Raw genomic sequence first — 27280 nt, forward strand, 5'->3', positions numbered from 1 at the left:
TCACAGGCAGACATACAGTACAAACCGCTCCATCCATCCCAGCCCGGGCAGGCAGGAATTGTACAACCGTCACCCCACTCAGAGTGCCTGTCACAGCTGGGGGGGTAGAGTGGTATTGGTATTCTGAGTGCATGGGCCCTGTGGTATTCAGAGTAGGACTGGCTTTGAGCTGGCTTTGTTCCAGACCGGGGTGAAGAGAGGGAGGGGCGGTAGGGGCGAGGGGTCAGGGGTTAAGCCGATGGGATCCTCGGAGATGGGGCCTCGCTGAGAAAAGATGGTAATGACCTGAACGATGATTCACCACATAGGCATCCATCACACACCAACCTCCCATTGAGACAAACAGCTACGGCAGTGGAAGGAGAGGTGTGAATGTGTGAGTGTTTTGAATCATGTCATCTCAGCACTGCTAGCGCGGGGGTATGCGTGATGGTATTTGAAGTGCTTGTTGACTGTCATGGTGGTAGAGTAACGCCTTCATATAATAAAAAGCTTCTGTTTTTCTTTTTCCATTTGAGGCCCGAGCTCTTATCGGTTGTGAGTTTAAACTGTTCTAGTTGTCTAATTTCATCACAGTGTGTCAGTATGGCTGGCTGGCCTACATGACAGACTGCAGCTTTCTCTCTCTCAGCTCATTTCTCTCTCTCCCTCTCTCTCGTTCATTCTTTCTGTCTCTGTCTTTCTTTCTGTCTTTCTCTCTCATTTTTCACTCTCCATCTCTCTCTTCCCCCCCTCTTTCCCTCGTTCTCTCTTTCTCCCCCACCCTTTCTCTTTCTGTATCTTTCTCCCCCTCCCACCCCTCTCTCGCTCTCTCTCTCTCTCTCACTCTCTCTGTTCAGTGCAGTATGAGCAAGGTTAATTAAAGAGTCTCTCAGAACAGAGAGATAACACCCAGCCTCATCTCAGGGACAGCAGACACATCACATGCATCCCAAATGGCAACCTATTCCCTATATAGTGCAGTACTTTTGGCCAGGGTCCATTGGGCTCTGTTCAAAAGTAGTGCAATACGTAGTGAATAGTTTGCATTTGTGACACAGACACGGCTAGCTTACTCCTCTCTCTCATCGAGTTAAATATCGATTTATTTCACTAATCAATTTGTCTCTTTCTTTCTTACTCTCTTTCCTTTTCTTTCTGACGCTTTTGGACAAAATTCCAGTCTTGGGGTATCTGTTTTCATACCACGATGTGGTCTTTGTAGTGTCCCCTAGCCCTGTTGTGCATGACAATGTCCCACTGTGTGAAGAATAAGCCAAAATATTGGTCGATGTGGTTGTGTTGTGTGTTATGGATGATCCGTCTTAAAGTCAATACTCGATAGAGAACCCGAATGGCAGACTCTTTCTCCAGTGCGCAGAGAGGACCCCCATTCACTGTAAGAGATTAGAGGAGAGAGAGAGGGGGAGAGAGGAGGGAGACAAGTGACACAGTGGGGGTATAAGCTGGACCTAGTCCGTGCCAACTCCAGCCTCTCTCTCTCCCAGCACTAGGGTTAGGCCAAGCTATTTTTAGTGAGACTGAGAGACCTAGACACAGTAACCAACATGAGAGAGAGAGGGCCATCTCCCAGGCTCCCATACAAAATGCCAATGCTGCTCTGATAGCCAAGTGTGTGTGTTTGTGTGTGTGTGCCCCAGCACTGAGCAGCAAGACCAGTCTCCTGGTGCAGCATTCGTAATTAAACCCAAGACATACGGTTAAAAAAAAAAAAATGCAATTGGGCAGTGGAGAAAAAGCATGTGGTGGTGTGGTAGAGGATTGTAGGACGGTGTGTGTCTGCCTCGTGTGTGTGTGTGTTTGTTTATGTGTGTCCCAGCACTGAGCTGGGGCTGGGGCTGGGGCATTCTTAATTAAACCCAATGCGGTTCTAAAGGAATGTAAGTGGGCTGTGATGTGGTAGAGGATCGGAGGATGATGTGTGTGTGGAAGATTGGACGTTGAAACACATTTCCATTATAATGACATCTCGGCCGCAAATTAGGACGTAGCCCTGGTCCTATCTGGTTACCTGACCTCATAATCCACTGGCTGGCCCACTCAGATCCATGTTGACGCAATTAACAAACATCAATAAGGTTCATGTCTTTTCATTGCATTTGTGTTGTTAGTAGCAATATTAAGCTCAACAGTTGCATCATTGTCAGGCAGCCAGCAGGCACTAGTCAGGCAGCCCCCTTGGCAACAGGTGAATGCTGCATCCAGTCACTCTTTTATGTGTGTTTATTTTGGTTTCCTAGGCAACGGAATGGGGTCCAGACGATGACACCAGGAGGTCCTGTCAGAGCAAAGGGAAGACGGCGGTAAACGATGACTTTAAGGGTGTCCCCCCCAACCCACACACACACACACACACACACACACACACACACACACACACAGGATGCCACCCTGAATAAAAGCTTTTGCTTTAAAAGCGGGCAGTTGATTGGATGAGGAAGTGGCCCTTCTCCTCTCCTTCCAACGGCTGATAAACACTGTGATAATTTTGTTATTTCACTTTTTCTTTGTAGGAATTGAATGCCTTTTTCTCAAGAGGGGAGAAACAAAAAAGCAGTCACTTCTTTCTGAAACCTTTAGAACCTCGTCTGACCTCAAGTTCTAAAACAAAGTTACTCTATTTGCCAAAACAATATATTTAAGGAAAACTAAGAAGTTTCATAAAAAAAATGTCCCCCTCAATCGTCAGACAATGGTTCCCTCAATGTGTATGACAAACCTGCAAGTAAAGCAATTAGTTGCACTGTGTACTCCATATACTGCATATCACCTGTATATGACAAATAAACAAACTTGAATTCTTTCTAATAATGAGATGTGATTGGACTAGGTTTAGATGTGTTACATTTCATCTCACAGATGAAAGATAGACAGTCATTACAGTCATATCATTGAAGTGAGTGGTGAGTAATGCTGGCTCGTATTCATTAGTGCATACTGTAACAAACTGTAGCCAAATGTTTTGCAATGAAACAAGCAGCTTTTTAAATCAGGTTTCTTATCAAGTACAGGTAGACCCACGCAGTTTCGGTCAATTTTCTTCCATTTGGTTTCTAGTGAATACAACCATGCAATTGTATGAATTGTATGTAATTCTCTAACCTATAACATCTCTGTACTCTACCACCCCCTGTAGGTGGAGTGTCAGAACTACATCCGCGTCCTGCTGGTCAATAAGACTGAGGTCATCACCTGTGGAACCAACGCCTTCCAGCCCCTCTGTATCACCCGGGAGGTAAGGGGGAGGGATGGATGGAATGATATCTGTCAGGGTGGATGGGGTTCAAGGAAGAAGTAGAATGGAGTGAAAACCTAGGGGGTAAGGGGGATAGGGAAGGAATGATAAGAAGGTAAAGGAGGATGGTGAGAGGAAGAAAGAGTGGATGGAGGGAAGAGGGGGATAGAGTGATAACTGGCAGGGTGGGGGGTGAATGATGGAGGGAATAAGATACAGACTTGAATATAAACATCAAACAGCCATATGGTCTGGAGGAGACTTTAGAGGTAGGGGAAGACAGTAACAACACTATAATTTTCTTACTCTCTATCTCTATCTCTTTCTCTATCACCCTATTTATCTTTCTCTCTCTCTATCTCTATCTTTTCTATCTCTATCTTTTCTATCTCTCTATCTATATCTCTATTTTCTATCTCTATCTATATTGCTCTCTATATCAATCTTTTCTATCTCTATATCTCTATCTTTTCGATCTCTATATCTATCTTTTCTATATCTATCTTTTCTATCTCTATATCTATCTTTTCTATCTCTATATCTATCTTTTCTATCTCTATATCTATATTTTTTATCGCTATCTATATCGCTCTATATCTCTATCTTTTCTATATCTCTATCTTTTCTATATTTTCTATCGTTATATCTATATATCTCTATCTTTTCTATCTCTATCTCTATTCCTCTTTCCCTCCTCCCAGGTAGGGAATATGAGTAGTGTGTTGGATCGCGTGAACGGCGTGGCAAGGTGCCCCTACGATCCTCGCCATAACTCCACGGCGGTGGTGACGGAGAGCGGCGAACTATATGCCGCCACAGTCATCGACTTCTCTGGTCGCGACCCTGTAATCTACCGGAGCCTGGGGGGCATGCCACCCCTCAGGACGGCCCAGTACAACTCCAAGTGGCTCAATGGTAACATACACACACACAAACACACACCACACACACACACTGCCCACCATGTGTTAGCTCATTTATCATTGTGTAGTGTCAATTAAAGTGGATTGTTGCATAAGGGCTAAGATCTTTGTCAGAGATCCAGCGCTTCCAGATTGTTAATTGTCTTGATGCAGTCTATCAACCATGTTTCTCAGTGGAACTATGTCCTACCCTTTCCTAGTATCCTAGTACAAAAACCATGGTAATTTGGCACCCCAAAAAGCGATTTGTGTAATCCACCACAGTGTTGTTGAATAGGGATCACAGAGGTAGGAAGGGTGTGGACAGTATGAGCTGGTGTTGGCTGGCACCGTAGAAAAGCTAAGTTAGATAAACCTCCATCAGCCCCAAAAGTCATGGCTATGTGTCTATAATATCCCTGTTGCTGACACTAAGTTTTTTTTTTACTGAATGCACCTCCAAAATACATCCTGACTCATGCAGAAAAAAGACAAACCTTCCAGAGACGGTGCTTCTCATCTGCAATAATTCAAACACAGCAGCCACACAGTTCTTGGCTTCACAGAGTAGGGGGAGAAAGGGGAAGGAAGGAGAAGAAAGAAGAAGAAGAGGAAGAAAAGGGGAAGAAAAGGGGAGAGAGGAAGTGTGAGTAGGTAGAGGTAGACGCCACAGTGGTAGACCAGGAGAGAGGAGAGACACTCAGGAGTCAATGAATGGTGTAAGAATGGGAGGAGAGGAGGTGAGGCTTCATTAGTGGGACAAAGAGGAAAAGGGTAGGAGGCTAGAGAAGAGAAGTAAGACTCAGTAGGAGCAGACAGAAGGAGAAATGGGGTGAGAGGAAAGGTAGGAGATAGTGGTATACAGGCCAGGCACAGGAGAGGTGATATACTCAGAGACTCAGAAGGCAGTGAGCAGTGTAATTATTCCTCGCGTCAGGGAGAGGGTGAAATTACAGCGTGCTGCATGCTTCATGCTACACAGGGCTCTCTTCTGACAGTGTGTGTGTCTGAGGTGTGTGTGTTGGGGAGGTGGGCTTTACCGAAGCCTCTCTAGCAAGCGAGTGAGGGAGCAAGCAAGGGAGGGAGGAGTGGAGAGGCGAAGAGAGCGCTCTGCTCATCAGCATAATCACAGCTAGTTGCAGACAGACAGACACCACACCACTCACTTTAGTTACACACCACCTTTTCTTTCCGTTCCCTCAGCCCACCTAAAAATACACACAGCCTCTTGGGGCAAAGCTCCATTTCTTCCTCCAGAGTCTTGAGCTGGATCGAGCAACCTCAGAGGAGACTGAGTAAGAATTAAAATCTCATTTCTAGTCATAAGCCTCCCCAGTTAGGGGGATTCACAAACAAACAGACAGAATAGAACAGAGGGGGTTCTGAATCTAATCAATCTGTTCTTTATTGGATTGGGACCTGCCAGGTACTGACCAACTGTTTTTATTATAAATGAGAATGAAGTGGGGAGCTTGGGGAGCATTGAGGATGTAGAAGTCCCTAAAGAACACAGGCAGGCAGGCAATAATCTCTTCTCCCTCTCTCTCTCGCTCTCTCTCTCGCTCTCTCTCTCTCGCTCTCTCTCTTGCTCTCTCTCTCGCTCTCTCTCTCGCTCTCTCTCTCGCTCTCTCTCTCTCTCGCTCTCTCTCTTGCTCTCTCGCTCTCTCTCGCTCTCTCTCGCTCTCTCTCTCTCTCTCTCTCTCTCTCTCTCTCTCTCTCTTGCTCTCTCGCTCTCGCTCTCTCTCTCTCGCTCTCTCAAATTCAATTCAAAGCACTTTATTCAATTCAATGCAAATGGAACAGACAATAATCAAAATGTAATTAAACAAGGTAAAACATTAGTGAACATTGCACTCACATAATATATATATATATTTTTTTGCCCAAATAATAATAATTATATTATTGCCAATGTACAGTGTTGTAACAATGTGCAAGTAGTTGAAGTATGAAAGGGAAAATTATTATACAGATAAATATACGTTATATTTACAATGCTCCACTGTTTGCCCTTTTCTCATGGCAACGGGCCACAAATATTGCTGCTGTGATTGCACACTGCGGTATTTTTCCTAACAGATATGGGAGTTTATCAATGTTTGATTTGTTTTCAACTTCTTTGTGGGTCTGTGTGATCTGTGGAAAATGTGTGTCTCTAATGTGGTCATCCATTTGGCAGGAGGTTAGGAAGTGTAGCTCAGTTTACACCTCATTTTGTGGAATAGCATTCTAGATTGCGCTGTTATTTTTGTTGATTCTTACCATTGGTTCAAATATCTTTTTGCTTTTTCATAATTTGGTTGGGTCTAAATGTGTCTGTCCTGTGGCTCTGTGGTGTCTGTTTTTGTTTGTGAACAGAGCCCCAGAACTAGCTGGGTGAGGAGACTCTTCTCTAGGTTAATCTGTGTAGGTGAGGGCTTTGTGGTGGAATGTGTGGGCATTGCTTCCTTTTAGGTGGTTGTAGAATTTAGCAGGTATAGTCCTAATTCTGCTCTGTTTGCATTACACAAAGTATACTTTGGCAGAATTCTGCATGCAGAGTCTCAATTGTGTGTTTGTCCCATTTCATGAATTCTTGGTTGATGAGTGGACCCCAGACCTCACAACCATACAGGGCAATGGGTTTGATAACTAATATAAGTATTTTTACCCAGATCCTAATTGGGATGTTGATTTTTATGTTCCTTTTGATGGCATAGAAGGCCCTTCTTGCCTTGTGGAAGTTACCTGTGGTGTTGATGTTTAGGCTGAGGTAGGTGTAATTCTGGGGCAACAGTGTCTAGTTATAGTTTGTATTTGTTGTCTTGGCTTTTTGGGGGAAACATTATTTTTTGTCTTACTGAGATTCACTGCCAGGGCCCATGTCTGACAAAATCTGTGCAAAATAGCAAAGTGCTGCTGTAGGCCCTTCTCGGTTGAGTCCGTAGGGTGAGGCCTGGTGAGGTGCTGCAGACTGTTCTAGTTCCATTTATCATCCTTGAGATGACAGTGCATGTCAGAGCAAAAACCAAGCCATGAGGTTAAAGGAATTGTCCATAGAGTTCCGAGACAGGATTGTGTCGAAGGCACAGATCTGGGGAAGGGTACCAAAAAATGTCTGCAGCGTTGAAGTCCCCAAGAACATAGTGGCCTCCATCATTCTTAAATGGAAGAAGTTTGGAAACACCAAGACTCTTCCTAAAGCTGGCCGCCTGTCCAAACTGCGCAATCGGGGACGCAATCGGGGACTCCAAAAATGAGTCACAAGCTTTTTTTGAAATCAACAAAGCATGATAATATTTTGTTTTGTTTTGTTTGTTTGTCAATAAGGGTGTGCAGGGTGTATATGTGGTCTGTCGTACGGTATTTTGGTAAGAAGCCAATTTGACATTTGCTCAGGACATTGTTTTCCTTGAGGAAAGAGTCTGCTGTTGATGATACTGCAGAGGATTTTTCCAATATTATTCCACGGTATTTATCTGGGTCAAATTTATCTTCACTTTTGTGGATTGGGGTGATCCGACCTTGGTTCCAAATTCTAGGAAAGATGCCAAATTTGTGGTCTGTGTATTTTATCCTTTCGTTTAGTATACCATCAACACCATAGTCCTTTTTGGGTTGGAGGGTTTGTATTTCTCTCTCTCTCTCTCTGCATCCTGGGAGTGTTGGTGCATGTTGGGAATTGTATGAGTGAGTGTGAGTGGTGTCTGTAGTTAGATCGCCTCTGTTTTCTGTTTCCTTTCTTGGTGGTTTTCCTTTTTCTATGCATGATTGAGTATTTTTGTGTTTTAGTGGTAGAATTAGGTATGTTGTAGTTCTTGTTGGAATTGCCATTGTTTTGGTGGGGATGGCGACCCACATGGGGATGCCATCCCTGTCACTTCGGCATGGCTTCACGTGTGTTACTGAAGCTACTGTCACTGGAGGAGTTTCTGGTCACTGTAGGAGAGAAGGTAGGCTATGGAAATGTTGCTTATGTTGGATGAATAAAGCAATGGTGTTTTTTGTTAAAGAAGAGCGTCTTGTCGATCGGATGGTTGTGCATGGTGCAATGGTGTTTTTTGTTAAAGAAGAGCGTCTTGTCGATCGGATGGTTGTGCATGGTGCAATGGTGTTTTTTGTTAAAGAAGAGCGTCTTGTCGATCGGATGGTTGTGCATGGTGCAATGGTGTTTTTTGTTAAAGAAGAGCGTCTTGTCGATCGGATGGTTGTGCATGGTGCAATGGTGTTTTTTGTTAAAGAAGAGCGTCTTGTCGATCGGATGGTTGTGCATGGTGCAATGGTGTTTTTTGTTAAAGAAGAGCGTCTTGTCGATCGGATGGTTGTGCATGGTGCAATGGTGTTTTTTGTTAAAGAAGAGCGTCTTGTCGATCGGATGGTTGTGCATGGTGCAATGGTGTTTTTTGTTAAAGAAGAGCGTCTTGTCGATCGGATGGTTGTGCATGGTGCAATGGTGTTTTTTGTTAAAGAAGAGCGTCTTGTCGATCGGATGGTTGTGCATGGTGCAATGGTGTTTTTTGTTAAAGAAGAGCGTCTTGTCGATCGGATGGTTGTGCATGGTGCAATGGTGTTTTTTGTTAAAGAAGAGCGTCTTGTCGATCGGATGGTTGTGCATGGTGCAATGGTGTTTTTTGTTAAAGAAGAGCGTCTTGTCGATCGGATGGTTGTGCATGGTGCAATGGTGTTTTTTGTTAAAGAAGAGCGTCTTGTCGATCGGATGGTTGTGCATGGTGCAATGGTGTTTTTTGTTAAAGAAGAGCGTCTTGTCGATCGGATGGTTGTGCATGCCGTACTTCTTAAATGTATGTTTATTTAAGTTACTCTGCTTTTTCTCCATCTACAAAGGTAACGATTTTGAATGTACCGCCGTTTATTCCCAATGAGCTATTGGAGATGAGAGATGTTTTACACATTTCTAAACTCTCTGATGTGAATGTGGGTTTGCTTTCTTTGGATCAGGAGAAAGCTTTTGACCATCTTTGACGACCAGTACTTGTTCAAAATAGTGAAAGCCTTTTGGGGATGTTTTTTTGTCTTGGATGAGTCTAAAGTATGCTGGGGTTCTCATGTATGGTGAAGGTGGGGGTGGTTTGAGCTGACCCTTTCCCGTTCATAGGAGTATTAGGCAGGGATGCCCAATTTCAGGACAGTTATCTTGTCTGGCAATTGAACCAGTGCTTTGTTTTTTATAAGTGAGGTTTCTCTGTGCCAGGGGTTATGAAGGGTCCCACAATAGCACTGTCTGCTTATGCAGATAACGTGTAAGTTTTTATTACAGGGGTTGAGGATGTTATGGTTCTCTCAAATGCTCTTAAGGTGTATGAGGAGGCCTCCTCAGCTAGAGTTAATCGGGAATAGAGTGTGTTCCTGTGGGCAGGTCATCTTCAAATAGGAACCACTCCATGGTTACCATGGGGGCTTCAGTGTGGCAGAGATGGGATGAAGACTGGGATTTATTCTAGAATCTGATCTGAAAAAATGTGTGTGCCTGATTGTCTAGGTGGAAATGGGTTCTAGCCCAGCTGTCTTATAGGGGAAGGGTGCTGGTAGCCAATAACCTAACCAACCGCCTCTACCCTGTGGCACAGACTAATGAGTTTACAGACACCAGGGGGCCTGATAAAAGAGCTTCAGAGGACCCTTGTCAATTTCTTCTGGTCTGGACAACATTGGATTAAAGCTGCAGCCCTGTACCTGCCACTGCACGAGGGTGGGTAATACCTGGTGGACATTTCTTCTAGGGTCATGGCTTTCTGGCTTCAAGCAGCCCAGAGACTGTTGTACAGTGATGGTTCTAGCTGGGTTGATACAAATCAAATCCAATTTTATTTATCATATACACGTTTAGCAGATGTTATTGCGGGTGTAGGGAAATACTTGCGTTTCTAGCTCCAACAATGCAGTAATATCTAACAATTAACAACAATACACATAATACACACAACCTAAAAGTAAAATAATGGAATTGAGGAATATATAAATTCCTAAATTCCTACAGCCTACACATTGATGAGGAGAGCGGGCTGTTTGTGCCTAGACAAGCACCTTTTCCTCTTAATAAGGGTCTGACCCTTTTTTTCAATTTTCACCTAAAATGACATACCCAAATCTAACTCTAGCTCAGGACCTGAAGCAATGATATGCATATGCTTGATACCATTTTTTTTAAACACTTTGTGGCAATCTCAAATTAATGTAGGATAATATAACACATTAGATCTGGTAAAAGATAATACAATGAAAAAAACCTGTTTATTTTTTTTCATCATCTTTGAAATGCAAGAGAAAGGCCATGATATTATATTGCAGTTTAGGCGCATTTTAGATTTTGGACACTAGATGGCAGCAGTGTGTGTACAAAGTTTCAGATTGATCCAGTGAAGCATTGCAATACTGGACAATATTTTGTCTCTGCCCAAATGTGATACATTTTCAAGTACATAACTACAGAGAACATACAAAAATGATATGGTAATACAAAATTTAAGTTTACACACTCCCAGGAATGTCATACATGATGGATCTTTAGCTTATACACTAACTTTCACACATCTAGATGGCTGAGTAGGGTGGGTGTGGAGCCAGAGACAGCAGGGGTTCAAACTGTAGATCCCACTTCCTACATTTGAATATAAAAATTGATTTTATCAAACAAAACTATGCTACATTTGATCTCTGGGACCCTCGGGATGACAAATCAGAGCAAGATTACTGAATGTACATTATTTACCTTCAGAGGTGAATGTATCAAACAAGTTGCTGTAAAAGTGTTTTGTTGTTGTGCACTCTCCTCAAACTATAGCATGGTATTTTTTAACAGTAATTCCTACTGTAAATTGGAAAATGCAGTTAGAGAATTTAAGCTTTCTGCCCATATAAGACCTGTCTATGTCCTGGAAAGTTTGCTGTTACTTACATCGTCATGCTAATCACATTAGCGCACGTTAGCTCAACCGTCCTGGTTGAGGAACACTGATCCCGTAGAGGTTAAAGCTAGAGGGAGTGATTTATCTGACCTGACTCCATTCTATGAGTCTGTTATGCAGGCTTGGAGAGTTTTCGACATGTCCCGTAGGGCCGGCACACCACTAGGGATGTGGCTTTTTGAAGAGGCTCTTTTTTTATAACAATGTCATCCAATCCCGTGCTAAGAGCTCAGCCAGCCTACGTTCATGTCTGTTAGGTGTGGGGTGTGCCAAGCTGAGTCATCTGATGCTGAGCAGGAGCAGATTGTTGGAGGAGCTGGGAGAAAGAGCGGAGATCCGATCATCTTGCCTACTGTGAAAGGTCGTAGCTGAGGTCTGCGATTCCTTGCCAGTACTTCATCGGCAGTGTGTGACTGATACTTCCAACTCTGATCGATGGACGGAGGGTCTGGATTATGTTTTCCCTGCGCTGAATGTAAGTGCTGCGGTGGGGGCATTCAAGAAGGACATGGGTATTCTGTTGTCCTTCGACACCCCGGAGCTGGGGGAGTTCAATGCGGTGGGAAAGAAGGCCACATACATAATATGTGTAAAAGTGTCCCCTGCTTCTTCCCTGGAAGGGGTAAAGTCGACGAGGTGGTCGGATGTGTTGGTCAAGGTGCCTCCCCAAAAGGCTGTTGGCGGTCTTTATATAAACTGCCTATTGATAAGAGGACAGCTGACCTCCAATGGAGGATAATACATGGAGCTATAGTCACCAACATGCATCTGGTACACCTGGATCCAACTGTTGGGGAGGGGTGTCCATTCTGAAACTCTGGCACATCTGTGTACCAGGTTGGTCGGGATGATTTGACCTGATTACTACTTGGTTCTCAGCTCTGGGAGAGGTTTTCTCTTCCCAACTGTTTATATTTGGGCCAAAGTACAGGTTTAGTCAAAGGGGTGTAGTGTTCTTACTTAACCTTTTTGGCGCAGGTGTTCCGCTAGCGACCCCCCTCGACAACATCCGGTGAAATTGCAGAGCGCCAAATTCAAAATACAGAAATAGTCATAATAAACATTCATAAAAAATACAACTGTTATACATCGGCTTAAAGATGAACTTCTTGTTAAACCAGCTGCTTTGTCAGATTTCAAAAAGGCTTTACGGCGAAAGCATACCATGCGATTATCTGAGGACAGCGCCCCGCCTACAAAAGCATACAAACATTTACAACAAAGTAAAGTAATTATAAAAGTCAGAAATAGCAATAAAATGAATCACTTACCTTTGAAGATCTTCATATGGTTGCAGTCACAAGAGTCCCCGCTACACAATAAATATTCATTTTGGCGCATTTTGTTCAGTAATCCACTGACTCAAAGGTGATCAAAACATGCAGACGAATACATCCAAATAGTACCGGTTAAGTTTGTCGAAACATGTCAAACGGTGTTTATAATTAATCCTCGGGTTGTCAATTGTCTAAATAATCAATAATATTTAAACTGAACAATAGCGTCTTCAACAGAAAGGAAAAACAACGAAGGGCGCGCACTCGGTCAGGCGGGCACTCGGTCAGGCGCGCAAACCAGCTCTGCATTCTTCCTCAGTCCACAGACAGAAAGGTCTCATTCTTCTTCATTTTTCAGAAAACAAGCATTAAAACAATGTCTAAAGACTGTTGACATCTAGTGGAAGCCATATGAACTGCAATCTGGGTCCTAACCCATTAGAGACTCTATAGGCATTCAATTGATAATACCCACATCAAAAAAATGCCACTTCATGGATGGATTTTCCTCAGGTTTTCGCCTGCCATATCAGTTCTGTTATACTCACAGAGATTATTTTAACAGTTTTGGACACTTTAGAGTGTTTTCTATCCAAATATACTATTTGCATATCCTTGCTTCTGGGCCTGAGTAACAGGCAGTTTACTTTGGGCACGCTTCTCATCCAGACGTCAAAATACTGCCCCCAAGCCATAAGAAGTTTTAACTTAGTGTCAGGGGCAGCTAAATTAGCAATCTGGAAGATGAAAGAGCAGTATTCGGGGACAGGCTTCTGTGGACGTGGTGGGTATGCTGGAGGAGATGTTGGCAGCAAGACAGAGGGTTGAGTTTGCCTATTATAAACTGGTTAATGACATTGGGCTGTTATGAGCATATGGGGTATTCAGTAGTTGTTGTGTTAAGTTACAGTGGAGGAAGATTTGGTGTTGTGTTTTTAATTGATGTTTAACCATTGATGTTTGAGTGTTTTATTGTGTTGTGGGTTCCCAGACCTAAAGTTTTTTTAAAAACTCTCTCTCTCTCTCTCTCTCTCTCTCTCTCTTGTTCTCTCTCCTCCTCCTCTTCCCCATGGTCAGTCAGTTACAGCCCTCAATCAGACTGTGTGGAGATTGAACAATCTGTTTGTTGGATTGACGCCCACACACGTTACGCAGCCTAAACATGTATATTATACTGTATCGACTGTGTATAGAGTATTAGCTCATTCAAATGCCACCTCTGACAGCAACCGGGCCGTGTGTGTGTGTGTGTGTGTGTGTGTGTGTGTGTGTGTGTGTGTGTGTGTGTGTGTGTGTCTGACAGCCTTGGGGAAGCAGTAGTGTTAATATACGCTGAAGCCTTTTTCTGGCTTCTCTCTCTCTGTGGTAATTATCTAGGACCCAGCACGAGGTCTGGTGAAACAGTACCACACGCGCACACACACACACCTTCATTTACATGGCTGTAAGCATCGGTTAGCTGACTGAACTGGGGAACTCGGTCCTCCATTAAACAGTATCATGAAGAGCCAGGTTAGGGAGGTAATGGTAGATTTGTCATGATAGCTTATCAGAAATGGATTACATGATTTTACATGGATTACATTACATGTAATTATTTACAGCAAAGCTGTGGGTTGTATAACATGGCTCCCCATGCTGGCATGTTAACATTAAGCTTACCCTAGAGACAATGATCAAACAGTGCGATAAAACATATGGAGAAAGCTAACTATAGGATAAGAATAATGGGACAGTGGATGAAGCTACAGCTGACAAGAAAATGTTGGTTAACATTTTATTTTGATAGTCCATCTATAGATGCTCCACTAACTATCAATCGACTATCATTAACATGTCAATGCATGTCTTTGGACTTGCAGCAGGGAAGCATCTGTAGATATCACCAAACATTGTGCTATTTGGTGAACTAGTCCGTCTCTACCACCATTTCACCCATTCCTATTGGCTGCCGCCAGCTACTACCTGCAGTTGTTTTTTTATGAGTGTTCTGAAATGGAATTATGCGTTCTGTTATTGCTTCTGATGCTGTTTCCATTCCTGCTGACCGCCTGCGTTCTCCTATAATCTCATTCTCTTAAAAGGTAGTGCTGGCCCCCGGGGCACTTATCATCATGACTGTTTGCAGGTTAATATCTACGCTCTCTGCTCTGCATCCAAGCTGTCCGTTTGTGTAAGAATGTGTGTGTGTGTGTTTGATATCACTGAGAATGAATGTTACCTTAGGGAAAGCAGCATTGACTGCACATACTGTGTTGTTCTCACAGCCCCACTGCTTCTCTAGTCATGAACAATCCTCCTCTACAGTATAACTCTACAGGGGAGAAGGCATGCTACTGGTTATCACATCTGGGTTCAAATAGTATTTAACATCTTTCAAATGCTGTCATTGAGTGTTTGTTTGAGCCTGAATGTAATGCCAGATGGGCAGAGTTTGCACTTTTGGAATTAAACCATTGGTTCCATTTTGTCCAGGCATGCTCAATAAAGCATATTTTAAATGTTGTTTGAACCCTGCTATGTCTGCTGTTAATGTGTTCAGTGTTGGGACTGAGGCTAACCCGTGTCTGTAATAATAACAACTCACAACAGGGAGACTGTTTGAGTGGCCGTACCATGTAGTGTTTCTGAGCACCAACTAGAATGGACGATGAAGTCACAGTCTATATTGATTTTGTTCCACTCATCGAGTGCATTTGTCTCATGTCTTTACCACATCAAGATTGATCATGTGTTCTGCCAATTTACAGATGGAGGAATGAATGCAGTGTACGTTTTATAGGATGACTGTGACTAATGAATTTATCTCCCAGGATGACTTTATTATCAACTTGACTGGACACATTCATTCGTCAGTATAAACTAGCATGACATTAAGAATCATCCCCTATGGCTGCATGGACTCTAATGCTCTCTCTGACTTTGTCTCCTCTTCCCCTCTGCCCTTCTTCCTCTCCTTCTCTGTCCCCTCCCCTCCTCTCTTGTCCTCTCCTCCTCTTCCTCAGAGCCCCATTTCATCTCAGCCTATGATGTGGGTCTCTTCACATTCTTCTTCCTGCGTGAGAACGCTGTGGAACACGACTGTGGGAAGACCGTCTACTCCCGGGTGGCCCGCGTCTGTAAGAACGACATCGGAGGGCGGTTCCTACTGGAAGACACCTGGACCACCTTCATGAAGGCCAGGCTGAACTGCTCGCGCTCCGGAGAGTTCCCCTTCTACTATAATGAGCTGCAGAGCACCTTCTATCTGCCTGAACAAGACCTCATCTACGGGATATTCACCACCAATGTGTGAGTGATGAGTAATAGTCTTCTTATGCAAGACACACACACACTCAGGAAAACACACACACACACACGCACTCATGTACAGGTGCAGTAACCACGCACGTACCCTCTCCCTCCCACCCCCACGCAAACTCCATTACTGCAGTTTCCAGGCCTAATGATTATCATTATTCAGCATCCACTTTTTGAGAACACTTAAGCTGTGTTTGAATACTCATACTAACTGCACTAGCCATACAATTTATGACATAAATTGAGTATATAGTATGCGTATTGGTCATAGTATGGGTATAGTTAGTATGCCGAAATTTCCCGGATGTCGTGCTACATTCGCCAAAATACGAAGTATACAAACAGTGGACACTATTTCCATGCTTTTAGTGCCCATAATGCAATTCTTCAGAAAATGGGTTGAGGGTTCATATTTTTTTCAGATTTGAAGAAAATGGCATAAAATATGCAGCCAAAATCCAACGAGAAAGGATACAAATACAAATAAATATTACTTTAACTAATTTTGATGTTAAGAATGTTAATGTTAAGAAACTGTTGAGCAAATAAGTTACCTTACACGTTATGTTGGCTGACAATTTGTTAGCTATGCTATCCTTACAAACAGTGATGGAAAAAGTATCCAATTGTCATACTCAAGTAAAAGTCTTAAAGTATTTGGTTTTAAATATACTTAAGTATCAAAAGTAAATGTAATTGCTAAAATATACTTAAGCAACAAAATATTTTCAAATTGCTTATTTAAAGCAAACCAAGATCACCATTTTCTTGTTTTTGAAGTTTACGGAAAGTCAGGGGCACACTCCTAAAATCAAGACATAATTTACAAATGAAGCATGTGTTCAAATCAAATTTTATTTGTCACATACACATGGTTGTGTTTAGTGAGTCCGGCAGAACAGAGGCTGTAGGGATGACCAGGGATGTCCTTTTGATAAGTGTGTGAATTAGACAATTTTCCTGTCCTGTTAACCATTCAAATTGTATCAAGTATTTTTACTTAAGTACTTTACACCTCTGCTTACAAACCACATAGCATATCATTACAGCAGTAGGTACCGGTATGTTAGCTAGCTAGCTAATGTTAGTTGGCTACTATTACATCAAACTTGCCAGTATATGAACGAAATACTATCTAACTAACTACCCAAAGTTTATTGACTTGATTATCCCTGTCATTCTTAGCTAAGTGGTATAGTCAATGTGTGTTCTCAATGGACATTTGGGTGCTTTCGTAAATTCGCTCTGGCTATCTACTCCGATTTCAGAGCACTCTCGTCTGAGTGTACCAGAGCGCAGGATAACTGATGAATTTACGAATGCTCAACAGCCGTTGAATATGGTCGGTGTCAGTAAACGTTGGCAAAAAAAGGCGTAATAAAATTGTTGCAAGCAGCACAGTTACAGTCACCAACACTCTTGATAACATGAAAATTGCCTAACCAGCTCTGCTTGGGCGAGTAAAATAGTCAGAGTGAGGTGTCCTCTCATTTGTGTCTGGAAGTAGCTAGCAAGTTAGCCAGTTAGCTTGGGTGCTTGACTGCAGTTGTAAGGTCAGAACACTCGAATCAACCCTACTGCCAGAGCGTCCAGTGTGCTCTGAACACTCCAAGAGCGAAACGCTCTGAATTTACAAACGGGCAATCTGACAACACTCTGAATTTACGAACGCTCAGATTGAATTTAAGAACACACCTGAAGTCGTAAAATGTCTAGCTAGTAATTTGTTATGCTAACAAGCTAGCAAGAGGTTGAATTGCAACAGCATCAACTTCCGGTAGACAGGCGAAGCGATAGTACGCTCAACTGAAAGGATAACGTTCCTTTACAGAATACTAAAATGAACTAATAGTATGTAGTTTTTACTCATTAAGTATGTATTATGCAGTATGTTAGTATGTCATCGACGGGGCTGTAGTGGAGCAGGTTGAGAGCTTCAAGTTCCTTGGCGTCCACATTACCAACAAACTTACATGGTCCAAGCACACCAAGACAGTCGTGAAGAGGGCAAAACCTATTCCCCCTCAGGAGACTGAAAATATTTGTCATGGGTCCGCAGATCCTCAAAAAGTCCTACAGCTGCACCATCAAGAGGATCCTGATGGGTTGCATAACTGCCTGGTATGGCAACTGCTCGGCCTCTGACCGCAAGGCACTACAGAGGGTAGTGCGTACGGCCCAGTACCTCACTGGGGCCAAGCTTTCTGCCATCCAGGACCTCTATACCAGGCGGTGTCAGAGGAAGGCCCTAAAAATTGTCAAAGACTCCAGCCACCCTAGTCATGGACTGTTCTCTCTGCTACTGCACGGCAAGCGGTACCGGAGCACCAAGTCCAGGTCCAAGAGGCTTCTAAACATATTCTACCCCAAGACATAAGACTTCTAAACATCTAACCAAATGGCCACCCAGACTATTTGCACCCCCCCTATTTTAAACTGCTTCTACTCTCTGTTATTATCTATGCATAGTCACTTTAATAACTCTACCTATATGTACATATTACCTCAATTACCTCGACTAACCGGTGCCCCCTCACATTGACTCTGTACCGGTACCCCCTGTATATAGCCTCACTATTGTTATTTTACTGCTGCTCTTTAATTACTTTCTATTTATTTTATTTTATTGTATTTTTCTTAAAACTGCATTGTTGTTTAAGGGCTTGTACGTGAGCATTTCACTGTAAGGTCTACCTACACCTGTTGTATTCGGCGCATGTGACAAATCAAATTTGACTTGATTTGATTAGCATGAGTATTCGAACACAGCTTTAGCCTGATTTGAGCAAGTGAGGCAGAGTAAGGCAGAGAGCCTTTTTCATTACACATTCTACCTGCACTAATGAGAATTGGGATGGTTAGAGGAAGGAATCTGTGGTTGTTTTCCAAATGGTACCCTATTCCCTACATAGTTTACTACTTTTCCTTTTCCTATAGTGCATTACTCTATGGGCCCTGATCAAAGGTAGTACACTACATAGGGAATAGGGTGCTAATCGCGACACATCCTGTGTGTTACTGTACTGTGTGAGCTGTGCCCTGACTCATAAGCCTGGGTTACACAGACCATTGTTTAAGGAATGGGGTATCATCCACTTCACTAGAGGGAGAAATGAGTGTGAGCAGAACAGAAGATGCATCCACAATGTGGATGTTGCCCTTTTGTGGAAAAGAAAGAACATGAATGTGGTCCATAGGTGAAGAGGAAGTGAGAGAGTTTTACCCTTTTCTGAAAGAAAGAAAATCTCACTGTGATGCTTTCACAGACTGAGGTTTTGGAGTGTGGAGTTGAGGGGTGTGGTATAGTACAGTTGTTGGTATTCAGATGTGTTCCATGCTCTGCTCTGCTGTGCTCTGCTCTCTCTCAGGGGTGAGGAATCATCCCCCTCGCCTGCTGCTGCTCTCACCTGTAAAGTTCTGACTCCCAGTAGGTGGCTGTTCTCCATCACTACCGGAGCTGAGGCTATCATTACTTCTCAGTACAGGACATATGTGCGTGGATGTGCATGTGCGCGTGTGTGTATCCCTCCCTCTTTCCCATTCCAATCTTTTGTCTCGGTCCCTATCTTTCTCTCAATCCCCCAGTCCCTCCCTAAAACTATTCTGAATAGTGTGATATCATAATGCAATCACAGGAAGCACTGTCTCCAACTGTCTGTGTTAAATTGAACATGGTCAAAGAACTCCCAGGAGTTTGAACTGTAAAACAGAACAGAGAGAGGGAGGGAGGGAGAGAATTAAGGGGGGAGTGAATGAGGGAGGTAAAGTTTGAGAGAGAGAGAGATATGCTGGTCTCCATCTGCATTTGCTTTTAGCAGCTGACTGGGTTTGCAATCATTATCTCGTCAGAGTAGTGAACTTAAGACCCTCAGAGCATGCTGAGGCCTTATAATTAACTCTGGACCTTATTGGCATCTCCCTCCCTCGTCCTTCCCTCTGTTACGGCCTCTGAGTGAGGCTTGACAGCATCTGTGTTTCTCACATTGAAATGGGACTGTCACTGGCTAATGTTGAAAATCCTGAGGTGATTTCATTGCAATGGCTTTCTCCATATTTGGTATGCGTTCTGAATGAGCAGCTGGATGCTGCTGCAGGTGTTATCGTAGAAGAAGCTGATTGGCTCACACAGTGATCTGATTTGGCATGTCTCCTCAGTAACCTGGTAACCATGGTGTCCTGGCATGGTGTAACGTGTGTGTGTGCAGCTATCTGAAGGGTGATACATATTTTTGCCTGATTTTGCCAGATTTTTTTCTAAACTTTTTCCTTCACCTCAACATAATAACATCAAATGCACCTTGAAATGAGCTATATTCCCCCTGGAACATGTTGGGTAAGAATCAAATAGATATACTATTACTATGATTATTCGCTTTACTTTTACAAATTATTCTTTCAGCTAAAAATACTACTTCCAGGCACCTTTTTTTAGCATGTGCACAATACAGTAATCTTTTGTACTGTATTGTAACATAGCTGCTGCTGTTTTATAGCTACCTGACTCAGTCTCCACTCATCAAAGTGATTGTTTCAGACTATAGCATTGTAGCTCAGATACTGCATTGTTATGCAGTAAAAATATATATGGATGGGCCTCCCGAGTGGCGCAGTGGTCTAAGGCACTGCATAGCAGTGCTACAGTAGCAGAGCCACTAGAGATCCTGGTTTGAGTCCAGGCTGTGTCGTAGCCGGCCGCGACCGAGAGACCCATGCGAGACCCCCAACCCCTTCCCCCAAAAAATTATAAAATAAAAAATAAATATATATGGATAATCTTAGCCTTACTTCATTTTCTGCTCGCTGCCTCCCTGCCTGTCGTACGGTACAGGGGATGCTGAGTGTGCTTTTTGTTTCTGCTGCGATGCAGGTATTCACTGGTTGGAAAAACATTTTTACCTTAACTGTGTCCCAAATACCATAGGGCTCTTTTGAAAAGGAGTTCACTATATGGGGAATAGGGTACCATGTGGAACACACTTGATGTATTTTTTCTGGGGTTTTTTTTCAATTGAGGTGAGGTGCACAGACTGCATTAGCTCCATATACCCTGCTGAGACTAGAGCCTGCCAATGATAGGCACAGCACATCTGTTACTGTGTGTGTGTGCATGCGCGCACTTGTGTGTAATTGTGTGTGTTAGAAAGTATTTTGTAATCCAGGTGTCTCTATGCCACACATACAGTTTGTATATATATACAGAGGAGAGAACAAGTATTTGATACACTCCCGATTTTGCAGGTTTTTCTACTTACAAAGCATGTAGAGGTCTGTAATTGTTATCATAGGTACACTTCAACTGTGAGAGATGGAATCTAAAACAAAAATCCAGAAAATCACATTTGTATGATTTTTAAGTAATTCATTTGCGTTTTATTGCATGACATAAGTATTTGATCTGTTGGCTGCTTTTCCTGTGGTCCAACTCGTCTCAAACCCTCTGAATAGGGTTGAGGTCGGGTGATTGTGGAGGCCAGGTCATCTGATGCAGCACTCCTTCACTTTTTTGTCCTGTTGGAAAAAAAATGATAGTCCCACTAGGCGCGAACCAGATGGGATGGAGTATCACTACAGCATGCTGTGGTAGCCATGCTGGTTAAGTGTGCCTTGCTTCACTGTGGGAACCACACATGCAGAGATCATCCGTTCACCTACAGTACTCTGCGTCTCACAAAAATACGGCAGTTAGAACCAAACATCTAAAATTTAGACTCATCAGACCAAAAGACAGATTTCTACCAGTCTAATGTCCATTGCCTGTGACTCTTGGCCCAAGCAAGTCTATTCTTCTTATTGGTGTCCTTTAGTAGTGGTTTCTTTGCAGCAATTCGACCATGAAGGCCTGATTCACGCTGTCCCCTCTGAACTGTTGATGTTGAGATGTGTCTGTTACTTGAACTCTGTGAAGCATTTATTTGGGCTGCATTCTGAGGTGCAGTTAACTCTAATGAACTTGTCCTCTGCAGCAGAGGTAACTATGGGTCTTCCATTCCTGTGGCGGTCCTCATGAGAGCCAGTTTCATCATAGCGCTTGATGGTTTTTGCGACTGCACTAGAAGAAACGTTCAAAGTTCTTCAAATTGTATGCATTGACTGACCTTCATGTCCCAAAGTAATGATGGACTGTTGTTTCTCTTTGCTAATTTGAGCTGTTCTTGCCATAATACAGTATGGACTTGGTCTTTTACCAAGTATGTATATCTTCTGTATACCACCCCTACTGTACTTTGTCACAACATAACTGATTGGCTCAAACGCATTAAGAAGGAAAGAAATTTCACAATTGTTTTGGTTACATGTTTCCATGTGTTATTTCATAGTTTTGATGTCTTCACTGTTATTCTACAATATAGAAAATAGTAAAAAATAAAGTATAGAACCTTGAATGAGTAGGTGTGTTCGGACTTTTGACTGGTACTGTATATATGGGCCATCTGGTGTGATGATGTGTATCATCCATGCTAGTCTGCTCTCTATGATTTATTATCATAGAAGCCTTCACCACTGAGCTCCACTGAGCATGTGCAGAAGCAGGCAATGGTTGTGTCCCAAATGACACCCTAATACCTATATAGTGTGACACGTTTGACTAGACCCTATGGGCCCTGGTCAAAAGTAGTGCACTGAATAGGGAATAGGATGCCATTTGGGATGAATCAGTGTCACTTAGCTGCACTGAGCATGTGCAGAAAAATGACAAAGTCCAGTGGATGTTGTTGAAGTCACCAGCTCTGGTTGGGCTCTTCTGCCTTTTTCTCCCATAACACTTTGCAGCCATAGGGGAACTGTACAATGACACAATAAAAACTGCTGTGTTATCCTGTCCGACTGGTTGGCTGGTGTGGTCAGGGACATCAACCTTTTACTCCCATAACACTGGCCATAGGGGAACACCAGCCAGCCACAGAGGAACAGTACCATGACCCCACAGAAAGGGTTGTGTCATCTGTACCGACTGGCCGGCTGGTTTATGTAAGAACATGAAGGGCACTGTGGATTATATCTCTTCTGCATCCCTAGGCTACATCCCAAATGGCACTCGGTTCCCTTTTTATTTCACTACTTTTGACCAAGGCCTAAGTCTAAAGCCCTGCTCCGCTCTCTACTTGGCTGCTGATTGCCCTTTTTGTGAGAGGAGCAGAGGAGGGACTGGGCTCGTGTTTTCTGACACTCTTTTTTCACTGTTCTCATCCCTCTCTTTCTCCCACTCTTTCCCCTCCACATTAAGACATAAAGACACAGTGAGCTGAGTGTGATTAAGAGGTTCTGTTTAATACCATAGGGACTGACTCATTGAGGGGAGGTTTTAAAATAGCCTAAATCTTTATTAACGGTTTAGACGTTAACAGTAACAATGGCTTCATTTGTAACTGTAACCACAGCCATGGTCACAACATAACACTTGGCTGCAGACTGCAGTCCCTGGGACACCACAGTGTCAGGGAGGCGGGGAGAGGGTGTATCTAGCTCTGTGGCTGCAGCCTGGTTAGTGGTTGTTGCAGCTAATTGTCTGTGGTTTTGTAAGTTGGGTTAGGTTGCTGGCTGCTCACCGCAGGAAGCACACTCACTCACTGACGCAGTCTCACACTCTCTGACAGTGTTAATGCATTTCTACAGAGCTCAATCGGATCTCCACGATGGTTGCTGGATACAAACCACTAAGGTGTAGGGACAATAAACGTATATACGTTTATAAGGCATGTATGACATACAGTGTTCATACTGTTCTCTGTAAGAACATAACAGATATAGAAATGTATAAAAGAAGAACGTAACAAATGTCAAACCATACAGTGATTCCATAGGGCCCTATTGTATCGTACTCCTCACCATCCCCGTGCTACAGTGTACCAGCCCATTTATGAGTGTGCTGGCATTCCATACAAAGGAAAGTATAGTAAAGTAGAGTTTATTGTACAGTAATTGTATTGTACAGTAAAGTCTGTTCAGTGCAGTGAGTGTGTGTGTGCGTGGGGCGAGGGGGGAGGGTGTATCTATTTGTGTGTGTGTGTATCTTAATTCACTTTAGCAGTCTCATGACAATTGTGAAGCACAGACACAGCTTCCAGCAGAATCACACGGGCAGTGTCTTTAATGCACCTGTAAAAGATGGGACTGTTAGACAGTGTGGTGTACATAATGGATCAATTTGAGCTCTCAGTTAGAGAGACGTATGAGCAACACTGTAACCTCTTTGTTCACTGGGTTTTTAACACTGTCTCTCTCTCTGTCCCTCTTCTCCCCCCTCTCTTATTCTCTCTTTCCATCTCTCTCTCTCTTTCTCCTCTCTCCCTCTCCTCTCTCCCTCTCCTCTCCTCGCCCTCTCTTTCTCTGTCCTACAGGAACAGTATAGCAGCGTCTGCAGTGTGTGCATTTAACCTCAGCTCCATCACCCAGGCCTTCAATGGGCCCTTCCGTTCCCAGGAGAACCCCCGCTCTACCTGGCTGCCCACCCCCAACCCCATCCCCAACTTTCAGGTACTACCCATCCCGACATTCATGTACTGCCCACCACCAACCCCACCCCCAACTTCCAGGTACTGCCCACCACCAACCCCACCCCCAACTTCCAGGTACTGCCCACCACCAACCCCACCCCCAACTTCCAGGTACTGCCCACCCCCAACCCCAACTTCCAGGTACTGCCCACCCCCAACCCCTTCCCCAACTTCCATGTACTACCCAACCCCTTCCCCAACTTCCAGGTACTGCCCACCCCCAACCTCTTCCCCAACTTCCAGGTACTGCCCACCCCCAACCCCATCCCCAACATCCAGGTACTACCCACCCCCAATTTTCAGGTACTGCCAAAACATCTTCTCCAACTTCCAGATACTGCCAACCCCCTACCCCTTCCCCAAATGTCAAGTTCTGCCCACCCCCAACCCCTTCCCCAACTTCCAGGTACTACCCAACCCCTTCCCCAACTTCCAGGTACTGCCCACCCCAACTCCATCCCCAACTTCCAGGTACTGCCCACCCCAACTCCATCCCCAACTTCCAGGTACTGCCCACCTCAACTCCATCCCCAACTTCCAGGTACTGCCCACACCAACTCCATCCCCAACTTCCAGGTACTGCCCACCCCAACTCCATCCCCAACTTCCAGGTTAGTGCTGGTCTGGAGCAAAATCCTGCTCACCCTGCGTGTTCCCAGAAACAGGACTAACAGACTCTGCATCTAGGTGGCACTGCATATAAGAACCAGGGATTGTGCACCCCAAAGCCCACATCATTGACTTTTTAGCAATGCAACTGTAGCTTTATGAAGACATTCATGTCATCCGGCATTTCAAAAGCATATTGTTGCTGTAGCTTGCCAGACACAGAGCTGTTGTTTGCCAAACAACAATCATTACAGTGTAACAGTATTGTAAGTGTGAATAAGCGTGATTACTGGAGGAGAAAATAAGAAGGAAATGACCACAGGCAGAGGCATAGTATTGATTTATTCAAAGCAACAATGACTATTAAGATGAAGTATTATTCCTTTTCAGTAACTTATTTTTTTCTCTCTCTCTCTTTCTCTTTCTTTCTTTCCCTCTGTCTTTCTTCACTCTTTCTCCTGTTCTCTCACTCCTCTCTCGCACTCTCTCTCTCATCCCCCCCTTTCCCTCCCTCCCTGTCTCTCTCCCCCTTTCTCCCTTCCCTTCCCATCCCCCCTCCCCTCCTCAGTGTGGTACCATAGATGACGACGGCGGTCCTAACGATGGTCTGACGGAGCGCAGCCTCCAGGACGCCCAGCGGCTGTACCTGATGAACGACGTGGTGCAGCCCGTCTCTGTGGACCCCTTGGTCATGCAGGATGACGTGCGCTTCTCCAGGCTGGTGGTGGACATCGTACAGGGTCACGACACACTCTACCATGTCATGTACATCGGCACAGGTCAGTTGAGTTCAAAGGTCAGGGGTCAATCATTTAAATTGACTTATAAAGGAAAGGGCACATTAGCAAGGTAAATCTCCCTAGAAGGAAGAAACCTAGAGAGGAACCCGGCACGCTTCACTAGCTGTCCAGCCAAAGGATTTTCTATAGTCATATTATAGAGCTCTGAGTTTTGACCTGAATAGGAAAACCTCTTGACTCTAGGCTGTATACAGCACAATCAATGATTTCTCATCATCTTCTTCCTCCTCTCTCCTCCAATCAGAGTACGGCACCATCCTGAAGGCTCTTGCGACCACCAATAAGAGCCTTCAAGGGTGTTACCTGGAGGAAATCCAGCTCTTCCCCGCTGGGGTGCAGGAGCCAATCTTGAGCCTGCAGATCCTTCAAAGTGATAGGTCACTGTTTGTAGGACTCAACAACAAAGTTCTGAAGATCCCTCTGGAGAGATGCTCCAACTACAAGACTGAGATGTGAGTTTCTTACATTTTTCTGTTTTGTACAAGTGCAATAAAAGCCAACCTAGCCAATAAACCCAACCTTATGGAAGAGTACAGGTGAGCAAAAGCTGCAACTACAAGACTGAGACATGAATGCCTCAGACTGATAATTATTCCACATTCTGCATGTCATCCCAGGGTTGTGGTCAGTGGTGTAGTGGATGGTAAACGCAAGTAGACACATCTTACCAACCTTTCGCGGGAAAAAACATTGAAAGTATAGGAAGCGTTACTTTTTTCACCGTTCCCGGCAATCAGAGACTGCGCACCAATGTTTTTACCACTACATCACTGGTTGTGGTATATTACCATAGAAATGTACAGAGTGTTGTTTATTGCTTAATTATAGTCACTTGCCATAAGTATAAAGTGCTGGAATTATACCAGCCTGAGTAACTGACTGTGCAGTCTTATCTCTTGGGACTCGGTACTAATATATGAATTATTTGATGATACACTACCAAAACAATAACACATTTAATTTGTTGCGGTGTTGCTTTTAATTAACCAAGCAGTGTTTCTAACAAAGAGTGAGAACAGAGAAAGGAAGCCTTACTTTATATTTTACTGTCTCTCTGATTCACGCTCATTTAGTGGGAGACGTGTGGCTCAGACTCTGCCCTGCCTGACTCCTGCCAGTTCAATATGAGTCTCTGAGTGTGAGCTCTGCTCAATGCTCTGGCTGTCATCTCCAGAATAAGCTGCCTGATGGCTGCCTCTGTCGTTCATCTAAACCTCCCCCCTCTCTCTCTCACGGCTGAGTGAGGAGGAGAAAAGCCCTCCCATCTCCCTCTCTCCCTCTCTCTCTCCTCTCTGTTTGTCAGGCCTTATGCATTTCATCAATGCTTTCAATCAACTCTCTAGAGCTGCATCCATGCTTTGTCAGCTCGCTGTGCAATATACGTATGCGGGTGTGCATGAAGGGCAACCGACTGTATAGGAGATTGTTGTATGTGGAGGAGTGTGTGTGTGTGTGTGTGTGTGTGTGTGTGTGTGTGTGTGTGTGTGTGTGTGTGTGTGTGTGTGTGTGTGTGTGTGTGTGTGTGTGTGTGTGTGTGTGTGTGTGTGTGTGTGTGGGGGGGGGGGCTCATGCATATGATGAATCAGCTCGCTCCTTTCTCCATCACATGTCACCAGCGGTAACACACACACAGACGCGCACACACACACACTCACTCCTCTCCGTCAGGTACAGTGGTGAATACTAAACAAGGTGTGAGTGAGGAGATGTGAGAGCAGAGCGGAAGCCTCGGTAGCCAGGCCTATTTAAAACACAGT

At 44.0% G+C, this 27280-nt stretch overlaps 1 protein-coding gene across 7 annotated transcripts in view; it reads left to right on the forward strand.

Annotated features, from left to right (window-relative positions):
* LOC110520272 (semaphorin-5B) overlaps nt 1-27280 on the forward strand; it is a 186799-nt gene that overhangs the window by 106853 nt on the left and 52666 nt on the right. For all 7 annotated transcript variants that reach the window (XM_090229997.1, XM_021597457.3, XM_090229998.1 and 4 more), the window contains 7 exons: nt 2241-2303; nt 3137-3235; nt 3937-4150; nt 15325-15610; nt 23959-24094; nt 25292-25502; nt 25768-25975. In XM_090229997.1, coding sequence (XP_090086123.1) covers nt 2241-2303; nt 3137-3235; nt 3937-4150; nt 15325-15610; nt 23959-24094; nt 25292-25502; nt 25768-25975 — 1217 coding nt within the window. The remainder of the gene's footprint in view (nt 1-2240; nt 2304-3136; nt 3236-3936; nt 4151-15324; nt 15611-23958; nt 24095-25291; nt 25503-25767; nt 25976-27280) is intronic.

The sequence above is a fragment of the Oncorhynchus mykiss genome, chromosome 3 (assembly GCF_057628025.1).
Source record: "Oncorhynchus mykiss isolate SJ-2025 chromosome 3, ASM5762802v1, whole genome shotgun sequence".
NCBI classification, from domain to species: Eukaryota; Metazoa; Chordata; class Actinopteri; order Salmoniformes; family Salmonidae; genus Oncorhynchus; species Oncorhynchus mykiss.